Raw genomic sequence first — 27,659 nt, 5'->3', positions numbered from 1 at the left:
GCACTTCGGGAAGTAAGACCCGTTTTATTAAAATATAGATTTTGATTTAAGATCAGACAGTCTTCACTGGGTGCCACCATTTTGTTTGAAGCAAGTGCAGTAATATCAGAGGAGGAATCTGATTGGTGAATAGGGACATAATAGGGACATACCTCATATTAGCCACTGGTGGTGCTTCGGTCAAGCTCAGAAATTCCAGCCAAGTTCGGCAAGGTTGGAAACTGGACTTTTACAGTCAGTTAACTCCCTTGCCTCAGATAGAGGACTAACTAAAGTCAACAATCCAGTCTCAGTGATATGAATGCATCTGATTTTGTTTGTTTCTAGTTTACACCACACTCAGCAATATTCCAGCCATCTGATGGCGGCCTGTAAATAACCAAGTCTGGCCAGACAATCTAGTGATTGAAATTATGAGCAACGTTCAAATTATTGTGGTACGTGGAAGCACAATCAGTCAACCAAGTCACTGAGTCTGACCAGTCGTCCATTGAGTCACTTCTTACAACCAGCGTAGGTTGAACCTCTGTCTATCAATTTCAGGCTGAAGTCAACGATAATGAGTCAGGTGACACACCACTGAAAATGTATGGCCAGAGGATTGCAATTTGATCTGATTTGAATTGATTTCACAGACCATGATCCACCCCAAGGCAATCTGAAGCATTCTACACTCTACTAGCCCTAAATCAAGATGCCAGAAAATCTCCAGAACTGATTCCATATATGGGTGGCAGAAACGTCTATACTCAAGGGCAAAAGTAACTGTGCACAAGTTCTTTTATTACACGTTGTTCTTGAGGAGAAGCAAACAACAAACTCAAAACTTCCAGCTTCAAAAAACTGATTTGACTTCACCATGTTTTTACAAGTATGCACACAGTGTTCACACTTGTTTTACGATTATATACCTCCAAAAATGCAAGAAATATTTCAGTCAATTCTTAATTGACAAAACCTAACCTAAATATATATTCTGCTCTCATTCAGAGAATCATTTGTTGTATATATAACAGATATATCATCACAGTTACTTTTGCTTTTGATGAGATGGGCGTGGCTAGATCGTGGGTCGAGAATGACTAGATCGTGGGTCGAGAATGACTAGATCGTGGGGCGGGTGTGACTAGATCGTGGGGCGGGTGTAACTAGATCGTGGGGTGGGGTCAACTCACCTCCTGCCCCAGGGAGCAGATGGAGGAGGACTGAGGCTGGCCCGGTGGGGAGTGGCAGCGGAAACAGTTGAGTGTCTTGTACACGATGTTGGGGAACTGGCAGTGGAAGAAGTAGCCGGTCAGGTCCGTCAGCGGGTCTTGGAAAGCCAGGTCGGCATCAAACTGGATCATGTGGCCTGCACAGAACGAAGTTGAGACTACAGTAAGAACATCGACATAAAGATCTCAGGACATCTTCACAGGAGGTCGTGTCAGTTGAGCTTTCAAATCAGCCAATCAGTATTGAGGCTTTCTAATTCTCGGTATGAGAAAGCGAAACAATCAGGCAAGCATATCTGATCTCTGAATCTCAAAAACGAATATAATCGTGCGGTTCCGAATGCAAAAAAAAAGGTGTGCTATTATATTGTTGTGATGATTAATACGAATACATTCCGTCGTGTCTCAGCACCACAGAGCATCTACATCCAAAAGGATGTACTATCAAGGGTATGGTTGCATTCAGGGGGGGGGTTTCTGTTGCTAAGATTGCGATTTCTGAACAGAGGTGGTAAGGACATGAAACTGAATAGTTTCAGAAAGCTGACATATGATTGGCTCCAGAAGCCTCGCATCCTTCATTTAGATTGAATGATCAACCACATACAGTCTACTTCATTGGCTTTTCTCCTGTTAATCTCATCGGCTTCCGTATTAAATTGTTCTCTTCGTACATTAATCCTACTTTGTGTAAACGTAGCATCATGTATATAAATCAATCTATATGATCCCACCTGATCCTATCCTGGCTGATCCCCTACCGCCTGATCCCTGCCGCCTGATCCCCTCCCGCCTGATCCGCTCCCGCCTGATCCGCTCCCGACTGATTCCCTCCCACTTGATCCGCTCCCGCCTGATCCGCTCCCGCCTGATTCCCTCCCGCCTGATCCGCTCCCGCCTGATCCCCTCCCGCCTGATCCCCTCCCGCCTGATCCGCTCCCGACTGATTCCCTCCCACTTGATCCGCTCCCGCCTGATCCGCTCCCGCCTGATCCCCTCCCGCCTGGTCCGCTCCCACCTGATCCGCTCCCTCCTGATCCGCTCCTGCCTGATCCGCTCCCGCCTGATCCGCTCCCGCCTGATCCGCTCCCTCCTGATCCGCTCCAACCTGATCTGATCCCCTCCCGCCTGATCCCCTCCCGTCTGATCCCCTCCTGCCTGATCTCCTCCCGCCTGATCACATCCCGCCTGATCCCCTTCCGCCTGATCCCCTCCTGCCTGATCCCATCCTGCCTGATCCCATCCCCCCCGATCACATCCTGTCCCATCCCGCCGGATCCCATCCCTCCCGATCCCATCCTGCCCCATCCTGCCGGATCCCATCTCGCCTGATCCCCTCCTGCCCGATCCCCTCCCGCCCGATCCCCTCCCGCCCGATCCCAACCTGCCTGATCCCCCACACCTACCCTTGTAGCCGATGTGTGAGTCCGGTCCCTTGGAGATCTTGGCCAGCCACCAGAGGAACACATACTCCAACTGCATCTTCATCAACCTCGTAAACTTTGTGACGCTCGGCACCAGGGTCTTCAGCGGCTTGATGGTCAGGGCCTCTGGTTTCATCACTTTCGGCATCGGGACCGAGAACAGACCTACACAACATCAAGCACAGTTTGAGAGTTGGAAACAGCACTATGTAAGGGGCATTAGGATATATTTATCACTGTATCAACCAAAACTCTAGTTTCAGCAATGTATCGACCAAAACGCCACAGGCCCCTGAAATCTACGGAAATTGTGCGGAAGTAAACAAAAATCTCAGTGCTCACGACATCTCGGATCTTCTGTGACTAGTGTCGATGTGTCCAGTGACCTGGCAGTCTCACCTTTAGCAGTTCCATCCCTCTCCAGCATGGTGGCAAACATGTCCCGGAATTCTGAGTCGGTGGAGAACTTCTGCACGAGATCCGCAGGGAGGTTGGTCATCATGGAGGGTGGTGTGTGGTACAGCTGCAACAACAGCAGCAACATCAGGAAATCCACCCATGCCAGCAACATCACTACTGGGACATCGGCTAAAGACAGCTACATCACTACGGGTACATCAGCTACGGCCAGCTACATCACTACAGGGACATCAGCTAAAGGCACCTACATCACTACAGGGGCATCAGCTAAAGACAGCTACATCACTACAGGGACATCAGCTAAAGACAGCTACATCACTACAGGGGCATCAGCTAAAGGCAGCTACATCACTACAGGGGCATCAGCTACAGCCAGCTACATCACTACAGGGGCATCAGCTAAAGGCAGCTACATCACTACAGGGGCATCAGCTAAAGACAGCTACATCACTACAGGGGCATCAGCTAAAGACAGCTACATCACTACAGGGACATCAGCTAAAGACAGCTACATCACTACAGGGGCATCAGCTAAAGACAGCTACATCACTACAGGGGCATCAGCTAAAGGCAGCTACATCACTACAGGTGCATCAGCTAAAGGCAGCTACATCACTACAGGGGCATCAGCTACAGCCAGCTACATCACTACAGGGGCATCAGCTAAAGACAGCTACATCACTACAGGGACATCAGCTAAAGGCAGCTACATCACTACAGGTGCATCAGCTAAAGGCAGCTACATCACTACAGGGGCATCAGCTAAAGACAGCTACATCACTACAGGTGCATCAGCTAAAGACAGCTACATCACTACAGGGGCATCAGCTAAAGGCAGCTACATCACTACTGGGACATCAGCTAAAGGCAGCTACATCACTACAGGGGCATCAGCTACAGCCAGCTACATCACTACAGGGGCATCAGCTAAAGGCAGCTACATCACTACAGGGGCATCAGCTAAAGACAGCTACATCACTACGGGTACATCAGCTAAAGACAGCTACATCACTACGGGTACATCAGCTAAAGACAGCTACATCACTACAGGGACATCAGCTAAAGACAGCTACATCACTACGAGTACATCAGCTAAAGTCAGCTACATCACTACGGGTACATCAGCTAAAGTCAGCTACATCACTACAGGTGCATCAGCTAAAGGCAGCTACATCACTACAGGGGCATCAGCTACAGCCAGCTACATCACTACAGGGGCATCAGCTAAAGGCACCTACATCACTACCAGGACATAAACCATGGTAACAGGAAACTGAGAATTGTGACTATGACAAAATATGATCATTGTTTATATATCAGACAAATGTACTCTGAAATTATTAAATTACAGATTTCCATTTTCTAATGAAGAGAAGTTTTTTAATCAATTGAAATCAACAACTGTGACCATGGGATGGGATGGAATGTTTTAATATTCTCTCAATGTGATCCATTGGTTGGTGATCGTGTTACTGTCATGAGTGAGTTGGGTGTAACAACGCTTTGAACAGTATTCCAGTTATATCATGGCGTGTCAGCTTAATGTGGGAGGAAAGCCCGAACTGATGCAGGTCTCAGACGTTTACCACTTTAATGAAACCCACAAGCACGGGTATGGTGCTGACAATCCTAGAAACGTAATCAGGGCAAACCCGTGACTCAAACCCACCATCATAGATTTCTGACATTCTCAAGGGATGCAAGTCTGTACACCAAATTGTACTGCCACAGACGACTGGGCCACCTGTGCCCCCAAGGGCTCCAGACCATCCTTCATTTGTTAATACTGAACATGACACACTGAGAACTGAACAGCTGCTAAACCACACTCAAAACTTTTTGAGGACAAGAAAATTGATAGAGGGAAAACATTCCTTACCCCAAGGAGTCTGTCCAGTTGGTAGACAATGGCATACGAGGTGTGGAACTGTTCCGGGCCTTTCTCCGAAATAAACAGCGCCTTGGACACCATCTTGTCTTCACCGCTGGGGATGAACTTGACCACCACCTTGCCTCCCTTGGGCTGGTTCCCGACGGTGGGAGTGATGCCAGCCACAGACCCCACCGTCTGACTCACCACGGCCTTGAACCAGTCACTCTCCCGGTAACCTGGAAGGAACACATACTGCTTGTTTGTTTGTTTGTTTGTTTGTTTGTTTGTTTGTTTAATGCCACATTCAACCATTCCAGTTATATGATGGTGGTTTGCAAATAATTGAATCTGGGTCAGACAAACCAGTGATTGATATTAGGAGCAATGATCCCCGCCATCAGGGTACAATGACATGGAGCCTGGCCTCTTTTTTGAGACTAGAATAGGTTCCTGCGGACCAATTCTAACCTGGAATACCCCCAAGGGTAGAACACAATGTACCCACCTTTCCCCCACAGTGATATTGATGTGATATTGCTGGAATATTGCTAAAAGCAGCATAAAACATACTCACTCACTCACTCACTCACTCACTGTACCCACCTTTCAATCCTAGGTGGGTCATAAGCCTCCTCTCTCTGCTCTTGTGAGCCTCTTCATGGCTCATAAGGCTTCGCTTTACACACGTGTCACGTGTCATAGGCTGCTGGCCACCAGGTGGCGCTCTGCTCACATTCTGGTCATTTGACTGGTCTTTCTTTTGTTGGTCAAGGTTGTTGTTGTCCTGATCGCTGTTATGATTGTTGTTCGGACTGTTGTTATTCTGTTGATTGTTGTTGCTGTCGTCCTGATGGTTTTTGTTGGTCTCATCGTTGTTGGCCTGTGGTGGTCGGCCTGCCCCCTCGCGACGGATGAACAGCGTGGTTCCAGCAGACAACTGGGGGTTGGAGGCGCTGGAGTTCTTCAGTATTATCGTCATCAGGTCTGAAGCAGATTGCAAATAAGTTGTTTTCAGGCCCTTCATAGAAACAAAACAACAGATGCTGGAAACCCTGAGTTAGTTTCTCATCTGGAGGTCCTCTTAAGGATACAAACAATTAGTTACAGTATTTTCCTTGAATTTAGTGCGCATCCCCCTATAGCGGATTCATTACTTTTGAAAAAAAATAATTGAAAATCATGTGCAGAAAAAAATGACACCGTAACCCTTCAGCGAAAAACAGTAAACGAACGGAAGATTTGGTCAGTACAAATTTGAAATTTTAGATAAAAAATCACCAGACATGTTGATTTACCATTTAAATTGTATTTTTTGTTTAGCTAGGCATTGTTTTACATGCAGGGATTAAGATTAGCTTTGTGTATTTTCTCATAAACTAAGCCGGAAACAGCAATCAGCCGTTCACACGTTTTCGTGGAATCTACCATGGATTTGGTTAAAACTTTCCCAGTGATATACCTACTTTCTGACTCTGGCTGGGAGCTGTAGATGACGATAGATTCACAGAATTGGTTGGCATCACACATGTTCTGTGAGTCCTGGATGCTCCGTGCTGTCAGAACACATCCCCACGTCACTCGCGAGTTCTCGCATCGGAAATCATATATTCCCTGGTAGTTGGACTGGTCATAGCGGAGGTACTCGCCGGGTGACACTCGGTCCCGTCCCTGTGGCAAGAGAAACACAATCAATACAGACACGTAGTTAGATGGCATGCAGAGAAGAGATGGTGGCTAACAGGATTCATTGAACATGGAAGCGTCATGACTCAATCTGGAGATTTTAGCAGTCACTTTCTATGGATTTACAAAATCTAGTTTTCTTTACTGATGAGGACTGCTTGTTTCGATTGTTTTGTGAACCAGGTGCAAATACACCAAAAATATTATATACGGTTAATGTCATAAAGTAAACTTAAAAACAAAACAATTTTTATCTTTAGGTATTAATAAACGGTAATTAAAAAGAATATTTTTTTATTCAAAATGCAAATTTTGAGGAGAATCATCCATGAAACAAGAAATTAATTTCTCATGAATCTGTAAAAGCAATTTACATCTAATATCTACAAGTTTTGCATTTTAGGTGTAAATAGATATACTAATATGCAATTATCTGTTCATCACAAACTATAGGCAAACAGAACATTACAAACTATCTCCATTGACAAGATGGAATGCATCCCCCTGTCTCTCTCATGGCTGTATTACCGTCCGACTCATGGTTATATTACATCCCCCTCATGGCCGTATCACATCCCTCTCATGGCTATATTACATCCCCCTCATGGCCGTATTACATCCCTCTCATGGCTATATTCCATCCCCCTCATGGCTGTATTCCATCCCCCCTCATGGCTATATTACCGTCGGTCTCATGGCTATATTCCATCCCCTAATGGCTATATTCCATCCCCCTCATGGCTATATTCCATCCACCTCATGGCTATATTCCATCCCCCTAATGGCTATATTCCATCCACCTCATGGCTATATTCCATCCCCCTAATGGCTATATTCCATCCCCCTCATGGCTATATTCCATCCCCCTCATGGCTATATTACCGTCCCCCTCATGGCTATATAACCGTCCCCCTCATGGTTATATTACATCCCCCTCATGGCCGTATTACATCCCTCTCATGGCTGTATTACCGTCCCTCTCATGGCTATATTACCGTCCCTCTCATGGCTGTATTACAATCCCTCTCATGGCTGTATTACCATCCCTCTCATGGCTATATTACCATCCCTCTCATGGCTGTATTACCATTCCTATCATGGCTATATTACCATCCCTCTCATGGATATATTACAATCCCTCTCATGGCTGTATTACCATCCCTCTCATGGCTATATTACCATCCCTTTCATGGCTGTATTACCATTCCTATCATGGCTATATCACCATCACTCTCATGGATATATTACCATCCCTCTCATGGCTATATTACCATCCCTCTTATGGCTGTATTACCATCCCTCTCATGGCTGTATTACCATCCCTCTCATGGCTATATTACCATCCCTCTCATGACTGTATTACCATTCCTATCATGGCTATATCACCATCCCTCTCATGGCTATATTACCATCCCTCTCATGGCCGTATAACCATCCCTCTCATGGCTATATTACCGTCCCTCTCATGGCTGTATTACAATCCCTCTCATGGCTATATTACCATCCCTCTCATGGCTGTATTACCATCTCTCTCATGGCTGTATTACATCTCTCTCATGGCTATATTACCATCCCTCTCATGGCTATATTACCATCCCTCTCATGGCTATATTACCATCCCTCTCATGGCTGTATTACCCTCCCTCTCATGGCTATATTACCATCCCTCTCATGGCTGTATTACCCTCCCTCTCATGGCTATATTACCGTCCCCCTCATGGCTATATTACCGTCCCTCTCATGGCTATATTACCGTCCCTCTCATGGCTGTATTACAATCCCTCTCATGGCTATATTACCATCCCTCTCATGGCTATATTACCATCCCTCTCATGGCTGTATAACAATCCCTCTCATGACTTGTTACCATCCCTCTCTTGGCTATATTACCATCCCTCTCATGGCTGTATTACCATCCCTCACATGACTTGTTACCATCCCTCTCATGGCTATATTACCATCTCTCTCATGGCTATATTACCGTCCCTCTCGTGGCTGTATTACCATCCTTCTCATGGCTGTATTACCCTCCCTCTCATGGCTATATTACCGTCCCTCTCCTGGCTATATTACCATGCCTCTCATGGCTATATTACCATCTCTCTCATGGCTATATTACCATCCCTCACATGACTTGTTACCATCCCTCTTGTGACCATATTACCGTAACCATGGCTGTGAAATATTACACATGTTACACAACTGAATTGATTTTTATGGATCAAAGAATAGAGAAAGACCTAACTTTCAAAATAAAAATAATAATAATGATTATTACACGGATTTAATTCACCATGTAAGGCTGAAAACCTTGATTTAAGTTTAACATTTATCAATTATTTAATTGGTCATTAAAAGCCATTAGTCAAGCCAGAATAAGACGAACGTTGTTTGTTACGCCTGCATCAGCTGGTACAAGTCCACTCCCAACACAGATGGCAACAACTTAAACACCATCACCTTACAACCGCGGCCTGACCAAGGAGTGACACAACGAGGGTTACATCGGTTGACAGTAGGACAGCAACACAACAGCAGCATGTGGTGACGACAAGACTGGAGCAGCAGAACCCAATAGTGTGAGCAGGGATCAATTTAACTGCTGCCCCGTTGGCCCGTGGCCAGTAAAAATTACAAAGGGCTTGCTGAAATGAAAGTAGATGGCCCGTCTGGCTAGTCCAAATTTCATCCATTCTCCCTGCATGTTTAATTTTTTTAATTGGATCTCATCTAGGTAGAATGACAACCTGCTGCCATTTTGCAATGTTGTGTACAACAATTTTTTTATTTGTATTGTGGAAGGCAAGATTTAATCTCAGAGTGTAGGAAACAAATGATTTAGGGGTGAGGAATTCTAAAATTTCCAGAGCCTTGCTACGTGACCTCAGGTTCAGGCACTTCGTGGCCTCCACCATTTAGTTGTACGCCAGTTAGTTTGGAGAAGGGCTAGTAACTTTCAAAAGGAGCAAGACCTGCTGGCTACGAACAAATTCTACCCCTATGAGCATTATCTAAACTGTGGGAGTATTACAAGATTTGGGGATACTCCATTCTTAGCAACTGATCTCCAATGATTGGTTTGTTTGCTTGTTGTTTAAAGCACCACACAGTATTATTCCATCTATATGACGGTCTGTAAATGATCGAGTCTGAACCAGACAATCCAGTGACTGACATCATGAGTATCAATCTACTCAATTGGGATATGATCATGCCATCAACCAAGTCACATAGCCTGACACCCAGTCCATGTAGTCGCCTCTTATGAAAAGCATACATTGCTGGGGACTTTATTCTTACCCCAAACCCCCAGTGTCCTATTTATGTCACCTCATACAGTTTGTTTTATGATTGTTTCATGTTGTTTAATGCCGCACTCAGCAATATTCCAGCTATGTGACGGCGGTCTGTAAATAATTGAGTCTGGACCAGGGATTGACATCATAAGCATCGATACACGCAATTGGGATCGATGACATGCATCAACCAAGTCAGCGAGCCTGACCACCTGATCCCGCTAGTCGCCTCTTACGACATAGTCGCCTTTACGGCAAGCACCGGGGCAGATGGAACACCCACAGGCTTCGCTAATAAACACAATGAAAAAAAGACTAACCCGTAAATAAATGATGATTTTACAGCAAGCATGGGTTCCTGAAGACCCATTCTACCCTAGACCTTCACGGGTCACACCTCATACAGAGTTACTGGGGCAGATGAAAAACCCACAGGCTTCTCTAATAGACACACTGAACAGAGCTGACTCCAATAACAACTTTACAAGAAATAGACACTCCTAAATATTTAATAGGGACATACAACATACAGATCATATAAACTTAGTATCAAGACCTGATACCTAAGCAAAAGAGGTCTCCTATCAGCACTATCAAAAACTATACATCAATGCAAAGTCTTGCTCAATACATTACTGCCTAATGTTTCCAATAATCTTTGATAGGGGTTCCTATTGTGTGGGTGTGTCTGTAGACAAATGGCTGCAAATCATCTACCACGACATGCTAAATGGGGAGGTTCACTCAAAGATTGGATTGATACATGTTTCTAGAGTTACTTCTAGAGTCATAAACTTGGTATTGTTTGACATTAGTCAAATACTAGCAGTATTCCAGCATATCCTGGGCTTCTTACAGAAAACCTTTGGGAATCAAACCTGGATGTTTGGCATGATGAGCCTACACTTTAACCACGAGGCCACCCACTGCGCCTTACAAAATATAAATGGTTACCACGATTCTGTGAAGCACTTTACCCACATAGCAGCAAGCATACAACATGTACAAAGCACAGGGCTTACCTTGAAGAAATCCCACAAGCGCATTTCTACCTGACAGTATCACTGCTACTAGGGTATCTAGAGGTTTGACATCCACTGTCTGAATTCTCCCTAGCGACATGTTTTAGTTGAATCAGCTATTGCTTTATTTCTGACACGCTAGAGTGAGTACTGAATAGAAGTCCAGCATGGTACTTTGGATCAGTAACACGTACCGAAATTATCTGGATGTGAGTGAGTGAGTGAGTGAGTGAGTGAGTGAGTGAGTTGGTTTGACACAGATTTCAACAGTTTTTCAGAACAGTCAGTGTTAGTGTGCAAGCAGGACATTTGCTGCTGATGCTGACAAACCTAACATTGAAATCGGGTCAAATGTGGTATTCAAACCCACAAGCACAGGTATGGTGCTCACAAACCTAACATTGAAATCGGGTCAAATGTGGGACGAGCACAGGATACGAGCACCTGCATACTGTGCACAGCAAACTGCATGTCTAAACAATGTCAATAGTGCCCCTGTTTTATCCAGCAATACCACTGACTCCTGTCACAGGACTACGACATCCATATCTGTTTTATTCAGTATATTTAGTCTTTATTATTATTTTAGTTTTTATATTTAATCATGAAATATTTCATTATGACAAAATACATACACTAGGTTCTCTAGAATCAGCACATTGGTGAAAACACCCTCTCAGACCACAGTCAAACAGTTTCCTTACCAAACTGACCACACTGAAATCCTTTTGGCAAATAATATTGATCAGTTACTAAGCATTTGTTTTGGTTTTGGTTAATTAGTTGTTTAACGTCGCACTCAGCAATATTCCGCTATATGACGGCGGTCTGTAAATAATCGAGTCTGGACCAGACACTCCAGGGCTTGACATCATAAGCATCGATACACGCAACTGGGATACGATGACATGCATCAAACAAGTCAGTGAGCCTGACCACCCGATACAGCTAGTCGCCTTTTAATATAGCATAGTCACCTTTTACAGCAAGAACGGGTTGTTGAAGACCTATTCTATCCCGGATCTTCACGGGTCGCATTTGTTTTGCATTGATTTAGATACAAGATACCAGATTTGGTTATTAAAAATCAACATGTCCCTGCATCAGTTCATATGATAACAGACTAAGCATCACAGGATTCTGGCAGCAACAGGAGGTGAGGTGAGGTGAAATTGGGTTTAACGTCACGTCCAAGATTATTGCACTTATATAGCGACATGCATGCACGTGTGTGTCTGTGGCTGCTTGTACTAGTCCAGACTGATGCCGATTTATAATGCTAGCTCACTGAGATACCATGCCGCAGTTTAACATGAATACCCCACTCAGACACAGTATACTGACTCCGAGCCGACCAGTCCTTGTTTTAGACCCTTAATGTCGAGCGCCAGACAGGGTAACAACAAGTACCATCTTTTAACGTCTTTTGGTACCCGGGACCTTCTCCGGGCGGACGCTCTACCACAAGACCACGGAGGCGGCGGCAGCAACAGGAGGCAATTCACCTCAGCGATACCCTAGATCACTCGGCATTTATTGGATGAGGGTAACATGGGTATCCCCACTCCAGATTTTCTGTGATATGTGTATGTTTCAAAAGTCATATCTTGTCAATCAAACATTGATGTGTGACATACGGAAGTGCCCATTCTGTGCAGGGAGGTGTTCCACCTCTTTAGGCATGCATGATATTATGATAGGACCAGATAAAAAAGGAGCAAAAATTATACAAAGATCCTCAAATTCAACAGTCCTTTCAACATAATGCCCTAAATTTTATGTTATCACATATATGAATTGTTTAGAAACCAATAAATCAAATTGGTCTTGAATCCCTAATTGTGGGATGATAACCCATTATGTTAATTTGGTAACTATTATCCATGCAAACATATGTCATACTACATTTAAGTTATAAAGCCTTTTCAGATGTGAATACATCTAAATGTTCCTGCGAAATATATAATAATACTGGACACATCTATCAAGTCTCTTTCGTCTAGATGCTGGTAATGTGCTCTGAAGGAAAAACTCAATTCTGATCTAATATATTTTTACTTTGAGTCCTAGTAAACTCAAAACTTTATTTTAAAAAATCAGGGAATAACAATGTAAATATTCTCATATCAATAGCATCATCTATGTGAGACAACTTGGTGATGGCGACGGAATAACCTGTCCAGTACCTACAAGACAAGGTCAAGGACAGTATGAAGACAAGGTCAAGGACACTGTAAAAACAAGGTCAAGGGCAGTATGAAGACAAGGTCAAGGACAGTGTGCTGTGTACCTAACAGGAATTCAGGAGAGTGTACATGCTTATGAATAATACGACTTACTGTTAATCAAAACATGAAAGTTACAAATTAATGAAATAATATAAGCCCAGTCAATGTTAGTAAGTTTAAATAGACTCATCTCGTGGCAAACTAGGCCCACTTTAAACCTGTTCATGTAATGTTGATGTGAAAATCTGTTTCATGGCCCACTCTACATTCACACACCGAAAGTTTTGGATAAAAGTCTGATCACTATATTCTTTGTTTGACTTCTGTGTCCACAAAAAATATCCTTTTTTTCAGAATGAGTGAGTGACTATGGTTATTCATGCCGCTTTTAGCAATATTCCAGCAATATCACGGCGGGGGACACATTGTACCCATGTGGGGAATCAAACCCGGGTCTTTGGCGTGACGAGCGAACGCTTTAACCACTAAGCTACCAGACCGCCCCCTTTTTTCAGAAATTACTAAGGCTTGAGTAAATACAGGGCAACAAAACACAACTCACTTTGTCACTATATCCTAACACAAGCTGTTTCTTCCTGTTAGTCATAGCTGGCTTCTGAAAAGTCCATAAAGAAATGGTCACCCTCCCTTTACCATGACTATCATGTCACATGTATCAGGGCCCCTGAACAGCCAGGTAGAGAATAGGTCTTCAGCAACCCATGCTTGCCGTAACAGGTGACTATGCTTGTCGTAAGAGGCGACCAACGGGATCGGGTGGTCAGACTCGCTGACTTGGTTGATGCATGTCATTTTTTCAATTGTGTGGATCGATGCTCGTGATGTCAATCACTGGATTGTCTGATCCAGACTCAATTTTTCGCAGACTGACGTCATGTAGCTGGAATATTGCTGAGTGAGGCGTCAAACAAACAAAAATACAAACGAACAAACAAAGAATATGTATCAGCAAACACTTTGGGAGCAATCGTAGGTTTTATTTGTCCTCAAGTATTTGATGCAGGGATTTACCTGGATCTATCAATTTTACAGTGTCAGTGATTCTTAGGACTCCCAGTGACACTGGTCCCATCACTGATTTCCATAGTCATGTCACTGTGCATGTTCACATGCCGTAAGTCTGTGATAAATCAACCACTGACATGCTGAACTTTGAGTGTATTTCTTACCAGAATATATACTTCAGATATGTGTAACATACATTCTAAAATGTTTTAAGTTTTAATGATTCCCAATCCATAGATTTGTGTGCATTTTCCAGGACTCGCAATAGTAACAAGCATGAAATACTCATATCCCCCACCAATATGAACTGTCCAGTTGTGTGCAAGGCAAGAAGTATTTTACGGTTTTCAAGATCTGCTCCGGAAATGAGCACTACCTCCATTTCAAGTCAAAGTTGTTGCTATGGAAACGGGAAAAATTAATATTTTCAAAAATCCCAAACTATCAAAAGGTACCAGTTTACTGCTAGACCTATCTATGTGCCAAGTTTGGTTAAGATATGTCTCATGGTTTTTCAGTTTAGCTCTAGAAACGAAACGTGACAGATGGACGAAAGGATGGAAGGACAGCACCCATTCCTAGATCTCCCTCCCACTTCAGGGTGGGGGATATAGGAATGTGAATGTGTATAGGAGACAATATTTTAACACTGCAAACTGAAATTTGAAATAGAATGCTCAATGATACTCACTATTCTGAAAACAAAATGTTTACGTTCTGTCTGCCTACCTTGTCTCTGCACTAGTGTCATTAGACTACAAAACTAATCTTCACATTACAAGTCATCCTTATCCCTTGTGTTTACAAATCTCAATGAAACTGATCATCCAGTACTCATCTTCCATGGCAATAAGCATCATCCATTCAGGGTTCAACATGAACAAAGTCTGCTGGTCTGATACTAGTAAAATTCAAGTAGTCAAACATTCTTGTGGACCACTTGTACCATTGGGTAGATGGCAACTCTGTAGCAGGACTAGTGACATTTATTTCTGAACTACCACTTGTGCCATTAGGTAGATGGTAACTCTGTAGCAGGACCAGTGACATTTCCTTGTGGACTACCACTTTCACCATTAGGTAGATGGCGACTCTGTAGCAGGACCAGTGACATTTCCTTGTGGACTACCACTTTCACCATTAGGTAGATGGCAACTCTGTAGCAGGACCAGTGACATTTCCTTGTGGACTACCACTTTCACCATTAGGTAGATGGCGACTCTGTAGCAGGACCAGTGACATTTCCTTGTGAACTACCACTTGCACCATTAGGTAGATGGCCACTCTGCAGCAGGACTAGTGACATTTCCTTGTGGACTACCACTTTTACCATTACGCAGATGGCAACTCTGTAGCTGTTTGTTTTTGCGAACTTGTGAAAATGTAAATCATTTACAACCCTGTTTAGGACAAACTAACACAATAAGCATGATTCACTTTGAATGAAGGACATACATAGACACAACTCACCTTGGCCACATTGTTGTCACCATACAGGAACTGTTTGTTTCTGCTGGGTCTGTTCAGATCGGGGTCATCCTCCCGCTGGACGATGCGCTCGGGCTGCTCCTGCTGGTAGTGCTGCTGCTGCTGCTGCTGCTGCTGTTGCTGCTGAACTGGAGGCTCTTGTGGCAGTCCTGCAGGGTGAGCGAGGAAGTTGGGTTTTAGGTCACTTTCTGCATTTCAGAATATCATGATGTTACACGGATAGAGAGGATTGGACTTGAATCATAATCGGGGCAAATCAATAGTCAAGCCGTACTGGAGAGCTGGTCTTCCTACACACATAGTACATGAGACAGGCCCTGTGCCCCTAAAGCCGTACAGGAGAGCAGGTCACAGATGGTACATGAGACAGGCCCTGGGCCCCTAAAGCCGTACAGGAGAGCTGGTCACACACAGTACATGAGACAGGCCCTGTGCCCCTAAAGCCGTACAGGAGAGCTGGTCACACACACACAGTACATGAGACAGGCCCTGGGCCCCTAAAGCCGTACAAGAGAGCGGGTCACACACACACAGTACATGAGACAGGCCCTGGGCCCCTAAAGCTGTACAGGAGATCGGGTCACAGATGCTACATGAGACAGGCCCTGGGCCCCTAAAGCCGTACAGGAGAGCTGGTCACACACACACAGTACATGAGACAGGCACTGTGCCCCTAAAGCCGTACAGGAGAGCTGGTCACACACAGTACATGAGACAGGCCCTGTGCCCCTAAAGCCGTACAGGAGAGCTGGTCACACACAGTACATGAGACAGGCCCTGGGCCCCTAAAGCTGTACAGGAGAGCGGGTCACACACACACAGTACATGAGACAGGCCCTGTGCCCCTAAAGCCGTACAGGAGAGCGGGGCTTCCCACAATACATGAGACTGGCCCTGTGCCCCTAAAGCCGTACAGGAGAGCGGGTCTTCCCACACACACAGTACATGAGACAGGCACTGTGCCTTTTAAGCCGTACAGGAGAGCGGGTCACACACACACAGTACATGAGACAGGCACTGGGCCCCTAAAGCCGTACAGGAGAGCTGGTCACACACAGTACATGAGACAGGCCCTGTGCCCCTAAAGACGTACAGGAGAGCTGGTCACACACAGTACATGAGCCATCCCTGTGCCCCTAAAGCCGTACAGGAGAGCGGGTCACACACACACAGTACATGAGACAGGCACTGGGCCCCTAAAGCCGTACAGGAGAGCTTGTCACACACAGTAGACAGAGACAGGCCCTGGGCTCACCTGCTTCATCCTGGATCTGTTTGAGGCTGGTGGTGAGTTCCTGGGCTGAGATCTGGTTGTTGAGGAGTCTGTTGAGGATGTCGTCTACTCGCTGAGACTGGGAGGCGGGTGAGCTTCGGAGGATGGGGTCCATCATCAGACTCCCAAGACGATGCATATTGGATGCCTTGTTCAGCCCCAAGCACCGACCAGAGTTACACTGTATACCTGCAACACAGTCAGACATATTACATGGTGAACTGTCATATCAGCCAGTGTGGTTTCATCAGAGCATTTAAGCTTAATGGGTGAGCCCTAGGTGCTGCAGGTATTAGACATCTACCATTTTAGTGAAATCTACAAGCATGGATATGATGCTGACAAACCTAAAAACATAATAGCGGCAAATCAGATTTGAACTCTACATGGCAGGCAGCTGTGCCATCTGTGCCCCTGCACTACATTATAGTGAGTGAGTGAGTGAGTGAGTGAGTTGGGTTTAACGCCGCTTTTAACAGTATTCTACATATATCACAGCGTGTCAGCTGAATGTGGGAGGAAAGCCCGAAGTGATGCAGGTCTCAGACGTTTACCACTTCGGTGAAACCCACGAGCACAGGTATGCACCACATTATAGATAACTTGCCATATCTTGGATGGGTCCAAGGTCTTTGATTAAGTGATGACTGCTGATGTTTGTTCACTGAGCACACAAGCCTGTCATGAACCAGGTAGCTTGAACTACCTTGTTTACTCCCTATCATGTCGCTACTGGTAGCCAATAATGACAACAATTTATTGTTCGAAGGTAATCCAAGTCAATATTTTCATTTCTTCTCTATTCAGGTCCAACTGCAGACGACTACCTACCCAGTGACTTGCCATCATTTATGCAGTCGCTGTCTGAGCTGCAGGTCTTCTCGTGAGGCATCATGTCGTCAAGGTCCACGAGCCGTAGCGAGTAGCCGTTGTTCACGACGATGAAGTCCTCCATGCTGATCTTCCCTAGTGCCACGTTGCCGATGGGGCTTGATTCTAAATATTCCAACAGCTTGGCAAGTTGGAGAGCATACTGTAACACAAACATACGCCAGGGGTAGGAATGCAGCTTAAGTCCTCAAAGAGTCTTGCTGTTCATTTGTTGTGTAACTCCACCCTTCACTTAGCAATATTCCACCATAGGACACATGATAAGGGCAGCCGGTAAATAATCGAATCTGGACAAGACAATCCAGTGATTGATACTGTTACCATGGTTACCACCAATCTTTGTTCTCGGGTGATGAGGACAGACAAGCAATCATGTCTCTGAGTCTGACCATCGATTAAGTCGCCTCTTACAACCATCATGAGTGAGTTGGGTTTAACATCGCTTTTAACAGTATTACAGTTATATCATGGCATGTCAGCTTAATGTGGGAGGAAAGCCCGAAGTGATGCAGGTCTCAGACGTTTACCACTTCGGTGAAACCGACAAACACGGTTATGGTACTGACAAACCTAAAGACATAATTGGGGTGAACCGGGATTCGAACTCACAATCATAGGTTTCTGGCGTGTCAAAGGGACACAACTCTGCACAGCGAATTGTGGTGCCTTAGAAAACTGTGTAACCTACAACCATCACACCTATTCTCCCTGGAATCACAATGGGGAACTACTAAAGATGTTTAGGTGAGCTACTGTGACAATATTAATACTTTCCAAAAAAAAAGAAATAATGTACTAAGAGCCCATTGTTATTGGTATTATCTTCATCCTTGGACATCTTTATTATACTGAAATCAAAACAAAAATCTTGGCTATTTAATTCCATCCCCCTACTATGAACTCATCAAGCAATAGGGATTTAAATTATGGAAGCAGATTATGTCAAATTATTCACAATCGCCTCAGGCTTGGCTGCAGCGATCTTACCGCAGATCAGTATGATAGCTATATCTAGGATACAAAAACTTGTTCCTGAGGATATCATACCCAAGAGGCCTTACACTTCTTTTTGTGTGTACAAATTACCATGTTCTTCTAAATGAAATGTATTTTTACCAACATGATTATTCTTTACAAATAGTGCTATGCAGAAATTCGTATATGAGTAAGGAAGAGCAAATCCTAATATTAGATTCAATTCGAAACTTCATATCAAAAACTGGCAGATTTTCAGTTCAATGAATTGTTTAATATAAACAAATAGATTTATTATATATACACATCTAGCTTGGCATGTACAATTTATTTGTTACATCTAACCTTCATTGATGTATTTATTGTAATATGTCCTATGCGTAATGGAGCGGTATTAACATGAGCGCTTCGTTGGTTTACCAATCCATTTTCACACTTTTGCGAAAATAAATATGTTTAAACCATCAAGCAATAGTTTTTCCTATCATCCTACCTAAATAATTTAATCTGGTTTAATTGGCTTCCTCGTGTGTTCTTTGTCCATCATGTTGTTTCAGTATTATCCTTCTGTTGTTAGTTAGCCTACTCATGTTAATCCCTCTCATGTAAGATCATTGTTCTTCGCCTAATGTATATAATCCCGGACCATGTTTATTCTTCTGTCCTACTTGACAATGGTATAAGGATCTATACCAAAATTTTGCTATTATTGTTGCAGTCCTTTAACTTTTGTCTATTATGTTCAGATTGCTTAGGATGTAGAGAGGTAACCATGGTAACATTTTAAGAATCAGTAACAAACAGATAAAAAAGAGTCTCTTCAACTTTTGAGTAGGATCTATTTTGGATCAAAGCAAATTTAAAAGAATATGTTTTAATTTTTCAGTTTCTTGCCACAACAATGTCTATGAAAACTATTGATAGAGAATAGCATCTGTATTATCTTTGTTTGTTGTTTAATTACACTCAGCAATATTCTAGCTTTATAACGGCAATCTTGAGCTAATCAAGTCTGGTCAAGGCAGAATTCCACGCCATCAACCAAGTCAGTCTAGTAGATGTAGGACAGTAAAAGCTGTGCAGCATGGTTTAGCTCTACCTATCAACCCTGTTAATGGACATGTTTAAGGTGTAAGAGTCAAACAATAACAAGCATATTGTGTACATCACTTTCACTTTCATAAGTCATGCATCATAACATGGAAAGAACATGATCAATCAACATTATCATATGATCAATCAACATGACCAAACAACATGATCAAACATGATGAAACATGATCAATCAACAGGATCAAACAGGATCAAACAACATGACCAATCAACATGACCAATCAACAAGATCAACCGACATGATCAAACATGACCAATCAGCATGATCAATCAACATGAACAAACAATCACAAATGATCAATCAACATGATCAAACAATGTTATCAAACATGATTAATCAACATGATCAAACAATGTTATCAAACATGATCAATCAACAGGATCAAACAATGTTATCAAACATGATCAATCAGCATGATCAATCAACAGGATCAAACAATGTTATCAAACATGATCAATTGTCATGATCAATCATCATCATCAAACATGATCAATCGTCATGATCAATCAACATAATCAAACATGACCAATCGACATGATCAATCTGCATGATCAAACATGACCAATCTGCATGATCAATCAACACAATCAAACAATCAACATGATCAATCAACATTATCAAACAATGTGATCAAACATGATCAATCAACATGTCATGCAGGAGGTTATTAATACTATATAGGACCATGACAGGACTCCATGTTCATATATTTTTAAAAATTCAATAACCTATTCATTATCAAATCTTACAGTGCAGAACACCACACTATTTCATTACTTTTCAGGACCCTAATAATTTATGCAAGGACCAATGAAAATAGTAATTGGGGGTCCTCTGGACCTCTGGTAGATCAAGGTAAAACCCTGAGTAACATTCGAATGTCAGAAATATAGGGGAGTTCGGGAGTCTTCGTGGTATGTCCTATAGTATAAGACCCCCTGAATCTGTCAGTCTTACATCAGGGCAGTGACATGGACCTTTTGACTTCAAACACTGTGTTCCAAGATGACAGGCTACAGTGTCACTGGTTGGATGCAAATGGTGGAAGGAAAAATGAAATAATAAACAGTTCAAATTGTTTTCCAGTGATGAAAATTATCAAGTTTACATGTCTTTTGGTTCTGCAATGGCACAGCGACAGTTTTAGTCAATGAGTCCTTATAAAAATAATATATTGCAAAACTTTCTACTAGTCCTTAGGATACCTTAACTATCCATGCTATTGGGCAGTTTGGCAAGGACAACAGGACTAGTGCCAATTTCTAATGCTGTCACTGATAAAAATTTGAAATCCGATGATGATGTAACAAATGTTATATTTGGGATAACACTTTCTTGTAAAGTACAGATTATCGTACTTTTTTGGGTTGAGTCCGTCCCACACTGCCAGAGTGAGGCACCTAATCGCCAGCACACAAAGTCAGTGATCTCACTCACTCAGCCACCGAGGCTTCCACAAAATGAAAGTCAAACAACTGGCAGTCTAGATCACGTACTTTGTGTACCCCTCTGACAAGTGTACATTGGCACGGCTCCCATGGCCGAAAGCTATGAACACACAATGCCATTAAGAAAGTGGTCAAATGTAACAAATGTTATATTTGGGATAACACTTTCATAGTAAAGTACTGATTCTCCTACTTTTTACTTTTGAGGTTGAGTCCTGTCCGGGATTTGAACCCATACTGCCAGAGTGAGGCACCTAATGTCCAGCACACAAAGTCAGCGATCTAACCCACTCAGCCACCAAGGCTTCCACAAAATGAAAGTCTGACAACTGGTAGTCTAGATCACGTACCTTGTGTACCCCTCTGACAAGTGTCATTTTGTGGAAGTCTTGGTGGCTGAGTGGGTTGGATCATAAAATCCTTCTTATTTTTTTAAATGTATCTGAACACATGCAATACTCACCATGACTTTGGTCTGCCAGGGCATTGACGCAAGGGAATGGGGACTTAGGGGTGACCCTAACTCTGTGACAACAATCAGCCCCTTCTTCCGAATCTCTGGCGAGATCTGGTCTCCACGGACACAGTAGCCGAGCATGTTGACGATGGTGGGATGCCGCAGCAGAGCCAGGTACAGGATCTCCCTCATCATCTTGTAATTCCCCATCAGGCTGCAGTATTCAAAATCATACACCTTCTTCATACACTTGATCTTCGTACCGACGTCAAACGACTGACTCTTCACTGTCACCTCGTTTCGACTGTACTCATCAAAGCGACCACGCTCAACATACCTTTTATCTGACCGGGCCATATTCCCACCGATATGTAGACTATCGATCTGCTTACAAGACATATTGCTCCCTAAACCAACATCCAACAGCAACGACTTCAGCTCCAACGCAACTTCGTCAGTTTCTCGTGCTGTGCCCCAGTCTTCAGGGTAGAGTTCAGAAATAAAGCTATGAAGTTTTTTCTGTAAAACAGGATTAAATTTTAAAGATCCTGACATCAAAGATTGTCTCATGATCTGCTGTTCCTTGTGCCAGTCATTGGTGGAATCAGGTGGTCTCACGTTTCCATGTCTCTGCTTCGCTGCTTGGAATCGTAACCCTTTCCTTTTATCCAGAGATGGGAATGAGTTGCGACGGCGAGAATGTGAAGTTTCTTGTCCACTGAGAGATTTGTAAGTGAAATATACCCCACACAGGCACAGCGTCAATATGATCAGTATAAGGCCAGTCCGACATCGTATTCCCAGACAACGACGACGCATTTTCAATCGAATCTGGCGGGTGGTCCAATTAAGTACTGTGCTCGACACTGCAAGAAAAATAATCACAGTACACAGAATGAATCACTGAAAATACAGGTGCAACAATGGACCAATGAATCCCCATCCCTAATCTTGATCCCCATGCCTAATCTTGATCCCCATCCCTAACCTGGATCCCTGTCTCTAATCTGGATCCCCATCCCTTATCTGGATCCACATCCCCAATCTGGATCTACATCCCTAATCTAGATCCACATCCCTAATCTGGATCCACATCCCTAATCTAGATCCCTGTCCCTAATCTAGATCCACATCCCTAATCTAGATCCACATCCCTAATCTAGATCCAAATCCCTAATCTGGATCCACATCCCTAATCTAGATCAACATCCTTAATCTAGATCCACATCCCTAATCTAGATCCAAATCCCTAATCTGGATCCACATCCCTAATCTAGATCCACATCCCTAATCTAGATCCACATCCCTAGTCTGGAACCACATCCTGTATTGCACATCATAAATGCCACAAGTGTAAACTTGTTATGCTTCACAATTTTCACTATAGACAAATCTGCCACTATCTTCATTTGAAAGCAGGATGTTAATGACATACTGCAAATATAGAAAATAATGACGCTTAAAAAACACTGAAACACAGTTTTTGGCCTCGATGATAATCTCCAGCTTCAGAGCTACAAGTTGTCAATGAATACTGGTTATATTACAACATGACAACAAAATACCTAATGAACATCTGAGTCTTTGTCAATGACTGGAAACTGTACAATACATCAGCTAAGAACATTCTTTATTCTGGATGTGCACAAAGATTAGAAATGGCTATGTGGACCTGCAATGGATTAGTTTCATGATAAATATCAACTTGGCTGATCCAGAAAATAATAAATTGAATTTCCTGCCTTCTCATTGTCCGTATTAACTGTGGTAATCTTAAACTGATGTAAACATGTCTGTGGCAGTGAATCATTAACTGAGTTTCAATATTCAAACATTTGCATCGACACAGCATTAACATTAAAAATTTACTAATACATTGATATATATATGGGTCATAAGGAATTCTTGTTTTTGAAATTGTGCTTACAGGTTATCACAGGTCTGTTGGAAATTAAAGAGATTATGGAGGTTTGCTCTAAATGCAACGATTTCCCTAGGATTCCTCGTGCCCTTGGCAGGAAAATCGAGAAGAAAATCAAGATATAGTTAAAAAAGATTCATTTTTTGGGTGTGTATATTCTGAGAAATTGGGAAATGTTAAAATCAAATTGGGACTTATTACTATCATTTGCAGCAGCTGTGAGGTTGAATAACGGCAGATATAAGTATTTATCATATAATGGGTAGTTTCTCTGCAGGATAAAGCCAACAGATAAAAACGATATCCGTTGGGGTCATATGCAGATAGAGATGCAAATATCAAAGGTCAAGTAGGGAAACTTTCACTGTTTACAAACAAACCTTGTCTTTCGTCAATCGAGTCAGAATTACCATCGGGAATCTGGATAAACTACAGGGATATTTGCTATCATTATCAAAAGAAGAGAAATATACGGTACTGAAAATCAGTGTCTAAATGTGACGTAGCTAAGGCATTTTGCAAGTTTGGGCAACTTTGGAGACATAAAGTGCTAAACGATTTTGCGAGGACACTAGTCCTAGCTTAGCGGGATCAGTAGCCATATCTGTGCTTGTAGACCTCTACGACCTTTTCCACAAATTAAAACAGTTGGATTTGGCCGAAATATGTTTGTATTGTTACCTTGTTTCGTTTTGTCGCTGTGTGTAGATCTGACTGCACTTCGTAACGTTATGACAGGATTAACCGGACAGACTGTCAACAATATCTGACCATGGTCGTGACGTCTCATAGCCTAGGGTCAGAGTAGCTTTCCTTTGACAAAGGGCAGTTACTCTAGCGGACAAACCGATCGATTGCCGCGAAGGCAAGTAAAAACAATTGGTGTAGGCAATTGTTTTGCATATATGTTGTTTCGCCACTGTATAAGAAACATGTTTCAGTTGGAACTACATTGGCTACTGTCCGACTGACACATCACTTACCCTATGACGTAATAACTAATATATATTAATGCACACATTCCAAGAAATCTTGCAATGTTTCGGTAATGTTTGTTAGAGAAGGAAAGAGATTTTCAAGCAAAGAATTGAAGAATGATAACCTTAATCTGTCATATAATGTCATTCCTTAATTCTGTGCTTGAAAATCGCTTTCCTTTTCTAACAAACATTACTGAAACATTGCAAGGCCAAGGCCCGCTAAATACAATGTTTACTCCTAATACAGGATATTTACCATCCCCAAACACACTTGCGTGATAACCTGTATGTTCCTGTAATATATTTCATTCTAGGTAATTTTAATATTAGAGTAATACTGAGGTTCCTGGAATTAAACATGTATTTTAAGACAAGAGCAGAGACAATTATGCCGTTTCTATTCATATATCTTGATACACTCACTCTGTCCAGCTGTCTTCTCCAAGACAATCGTCAGGCGACAAATCAAAACATCTACGTGAAGGTGATAAGATAGGGAGACCCTGCCACCTGTATGGACATACACCTGCCCCAGACAGCCATGTATACAAACCATGCCTATGACCACAGCAACTGACTTACAGGCAGGCCTGTTGTTTTTCTATAACCATGGTAACAGGAGCTATAGATTTCACAATCATATTTTCAGGTAAATTAATATCCCAGTGCACCATAAGAAAACTAGGTAGTAGGTGATAAACACCATGAATTATGCAAACAGTTGGACTGTTGCCAGGAACTATCAAGTTTGCATTTTGTTATCCATTGACATTTAAGGTCCTTGAAAGGCATTTAGAAGTGATACACAAATGGTCTTAGGAAGACAATTTACGGATGTCAACTTCTTTATTATGAGGAACACAACGTTTCGGAGTACATGCTTACTCCTTCATCAGGTGACATTTAAGTTTAAAAATAATTCAAATATATATTTTGTTTCATTTGGTAAAAGTGTAATCTTCAATAACTGTACTTATTATAACATAAGAGTGTTACAAAACACAAGCTTTAAAATAATTCTCTTAGAGACGATTTTTGTGGACATTGACAGGCAGTCATAGAGCTCCAGATAAACTCTTCAGCAATTGAGTTTTTACTCTAGACTTTCTATTATAATTGTGTTATTACATTTTTCATTGGGTAACCAATATTTTTTCACTCATTGACGTAATAAGCACCCAGGGCGCTCTCAAAATCAGAAATAGGTGGCTCTTATTAGAATATAATTTAGGTGAAAATAAAAACAGAGTCGAAAGATTGTAAATTTTGTGATTTACTCTGACAGCCTGAAATGATACAAAGAAAAGTACACAAGAGATATATTTTCCAGAATTTAATTGCCCATAATCAAGGGTGCATATAACACACGAGTGCGTATTATACACAAATAAATAAATGTTGTGTACATTGATCAATCGGAAGGGGTGCTAATTGGGATTGTTCACTAGCCAATATATTAGCAAATATCGTTGTGGATGCTTATTAGAGCGGGGCCCTTATTACGTCGAATACGGTATACAACAATATAGGAATCGATAGTTGAAATAAAATTTATTAAATAATGAATTTGATGTTTCTTGTACTATCAAACACACCTCTCTACAGTTTGTTTCAATAGCACATAACATTTAATCATTTAAGAAATTTTAAGTCAGAACTTCAGATACCTTTAGTATAGGACCAACACTAGTTGTATGCACCTGTATGGTGTCAAACTATGCATCTCACTGCAATGCACAGACATTGCAGTAAAATGTGGCCTTTACTGTTATTTTGAGGGATAAATTAACCCATTTCACCTGTTCCAATAAACACAGGCCTTGGCATGACAAGAAAATGCATAACCAATAAACTACCCACTACTCTTTATGTACATAAACCAACACAATTTAATATATATCATTAGTAACAAAAATGAAAATGTCCAAGCAAATCTATGCTATTTTCTAAAGATATGTAAATAACCTTACAAACTGTGTTTTGTAAAATTGTTAATATTTTCAACCCTTTTGGATAATGTAATAGGGGTTATGGGTGGTGGCCTTTATTATGTTTATACTGAAATATAACTGTCTGACTAGTCGCCTATAGAGCTACTAAAATATAGAATGGAGGAAATTGTAGTTCCAATTTTGGTCTCAAAGAATGACTATTTTGCTCTATGCATTTTGAGTTACTTCCCTGCTGTATTTAAGTTGTGTTTTGAAGGTATGAAAAATACAAAACATCCATAACATCACAAAGTACACCTTACCTGTTCTGGATAATGTCATAATACTATCAAATTGTGCATGCTGCCATAACTAAAACTGATGTGCATTTCCTGTTCACCACTTACTTTCCATATCAAGCAGGACTAACCTGAGTAAGAGTCACTCAGGCTACTAGCTCTAACAAGCAAAAATAAACACAATCCATGCAGTGCTCAACCATCTGAGTGAGGGTTGTATACCACATTATCAGGTAAGTATATCATTGTTCGCTCGTTCTGAGCTCGCATACTTAATGAGCTAATCGTTAAATTCACGCGAGACATTAACCGTATTGGCTCAGACTTACCTGCTAATCGAGCAATTAGACCACGGAGGACAAAACCTGTTCCGATACGCATGAGAGACCATGGTAAGGTTTCAAACAAGGATGAAAGTATATGTGCATTGTATTATGGTGGTTACGAAATTACACTATATGCAATAGACTAGCAGGCTTACATTACTCACCAAGTGCTGAAGTTATACACAACTTTTGGTCTGCATTTTTGCATGTATTTGTTGTCGGACAAGTGTCCGTGTAAGAGTTGTGTCCCCTTTCCGTAACCTCGCAATCGTGCATTAAAATAGAAATACATAATTGTTTTGCTCAATATGGTTCGATTAATTTTGACAGTAGAATTACATAGTATCTTTTGCTGATCATTTAATTTTTC

At 42.3% G+C, this 27,659-nt stretch overlaps 1 protein-coding gene across 1 annotated transcript in view; it reads right to left on the bottom strand.

The window, feature by feature from the left end:
- The window catches only part of LOC139456151 (uncharacterized), a 43,656-nt gene extending 16,120 nt beyond the window's left edge, over nucleotides 1-27,536 (bottom strand). The window contains exons 1-11 of the mRNA XM_071237697.1: nucleotides 27,454-27,536; nucleotides 21,839-22,698; nucleotides 17,779-17,980; nucleotides 16,930-17,136; nucleotides 15,657-15,823; nucleotides 6,395-6,599; nucleotides 5,535-5,915; nucleotides 4,938-5,167; nucleotides 3,038-3,161; nucleotides 2,621-2,803; nucleotides 1,176-1,351 (exon numbers count right to left, since the gene is read on the bottom strand). Of these exons, the coding sequence (XP_071093798.1) occupies nucleotides 1,176-1,351; nucleotides 2,621-2,803; nucleotides 3,038-3,161; nucleotides 4,938-5,167; nucleotides 5,535-5,915; nucleotides 6,395-6,599; nucleotides 15,657-15,823; nucleotides 16,930-17,136; nucleotides 17,779-17,980; nucleotides 21,839-22,651 (2,688 nt within the window). The 5' untranslated portion in view covers nucleotides 22,652-22,698; nucleotides 27,454-27,536. The remainder of the gene's footprint in view (nucleotides 1-1,175; nucleotides 1,352-2,620; nucleotides 2,804-3,037; nucleotides 3,162-4,937; nucleotides 5,168-5,534; nucleotides 5,916-6,394; nucleotides 6,600-15,656; nucleotides 15,824-16,929; nucleotides 17,137-17,778; nucleotides 17,981-21,838; nucleotides 22,699-27,453) is intronic.
- Between the last annotated feature and the right edge of the window lie 123 nt (nucleotides 27,537-27,659).

This window comes from Haliotis cracherodii, unplaced genomic scaffold, assembly GCF_022045235.1.
Source record: "Haliotis cracherodii isolate W230 unplaced genomic scaffold, xgHalCrac1.p SCAF_11, whole genome shotgun sequence".
Classification (NCBI taxonomy): Eukaryota; Metazoa; Mollusca; class Gastropoda; order Lepetellida; family Haliotidae; genus Haliotis; species Haliotis cracherodii.
The sequence above is the reverse complement of the archived record's forward strand: the minus strand, read 5'-3'. Positions and strand labels throughout refer to the sequence as shown.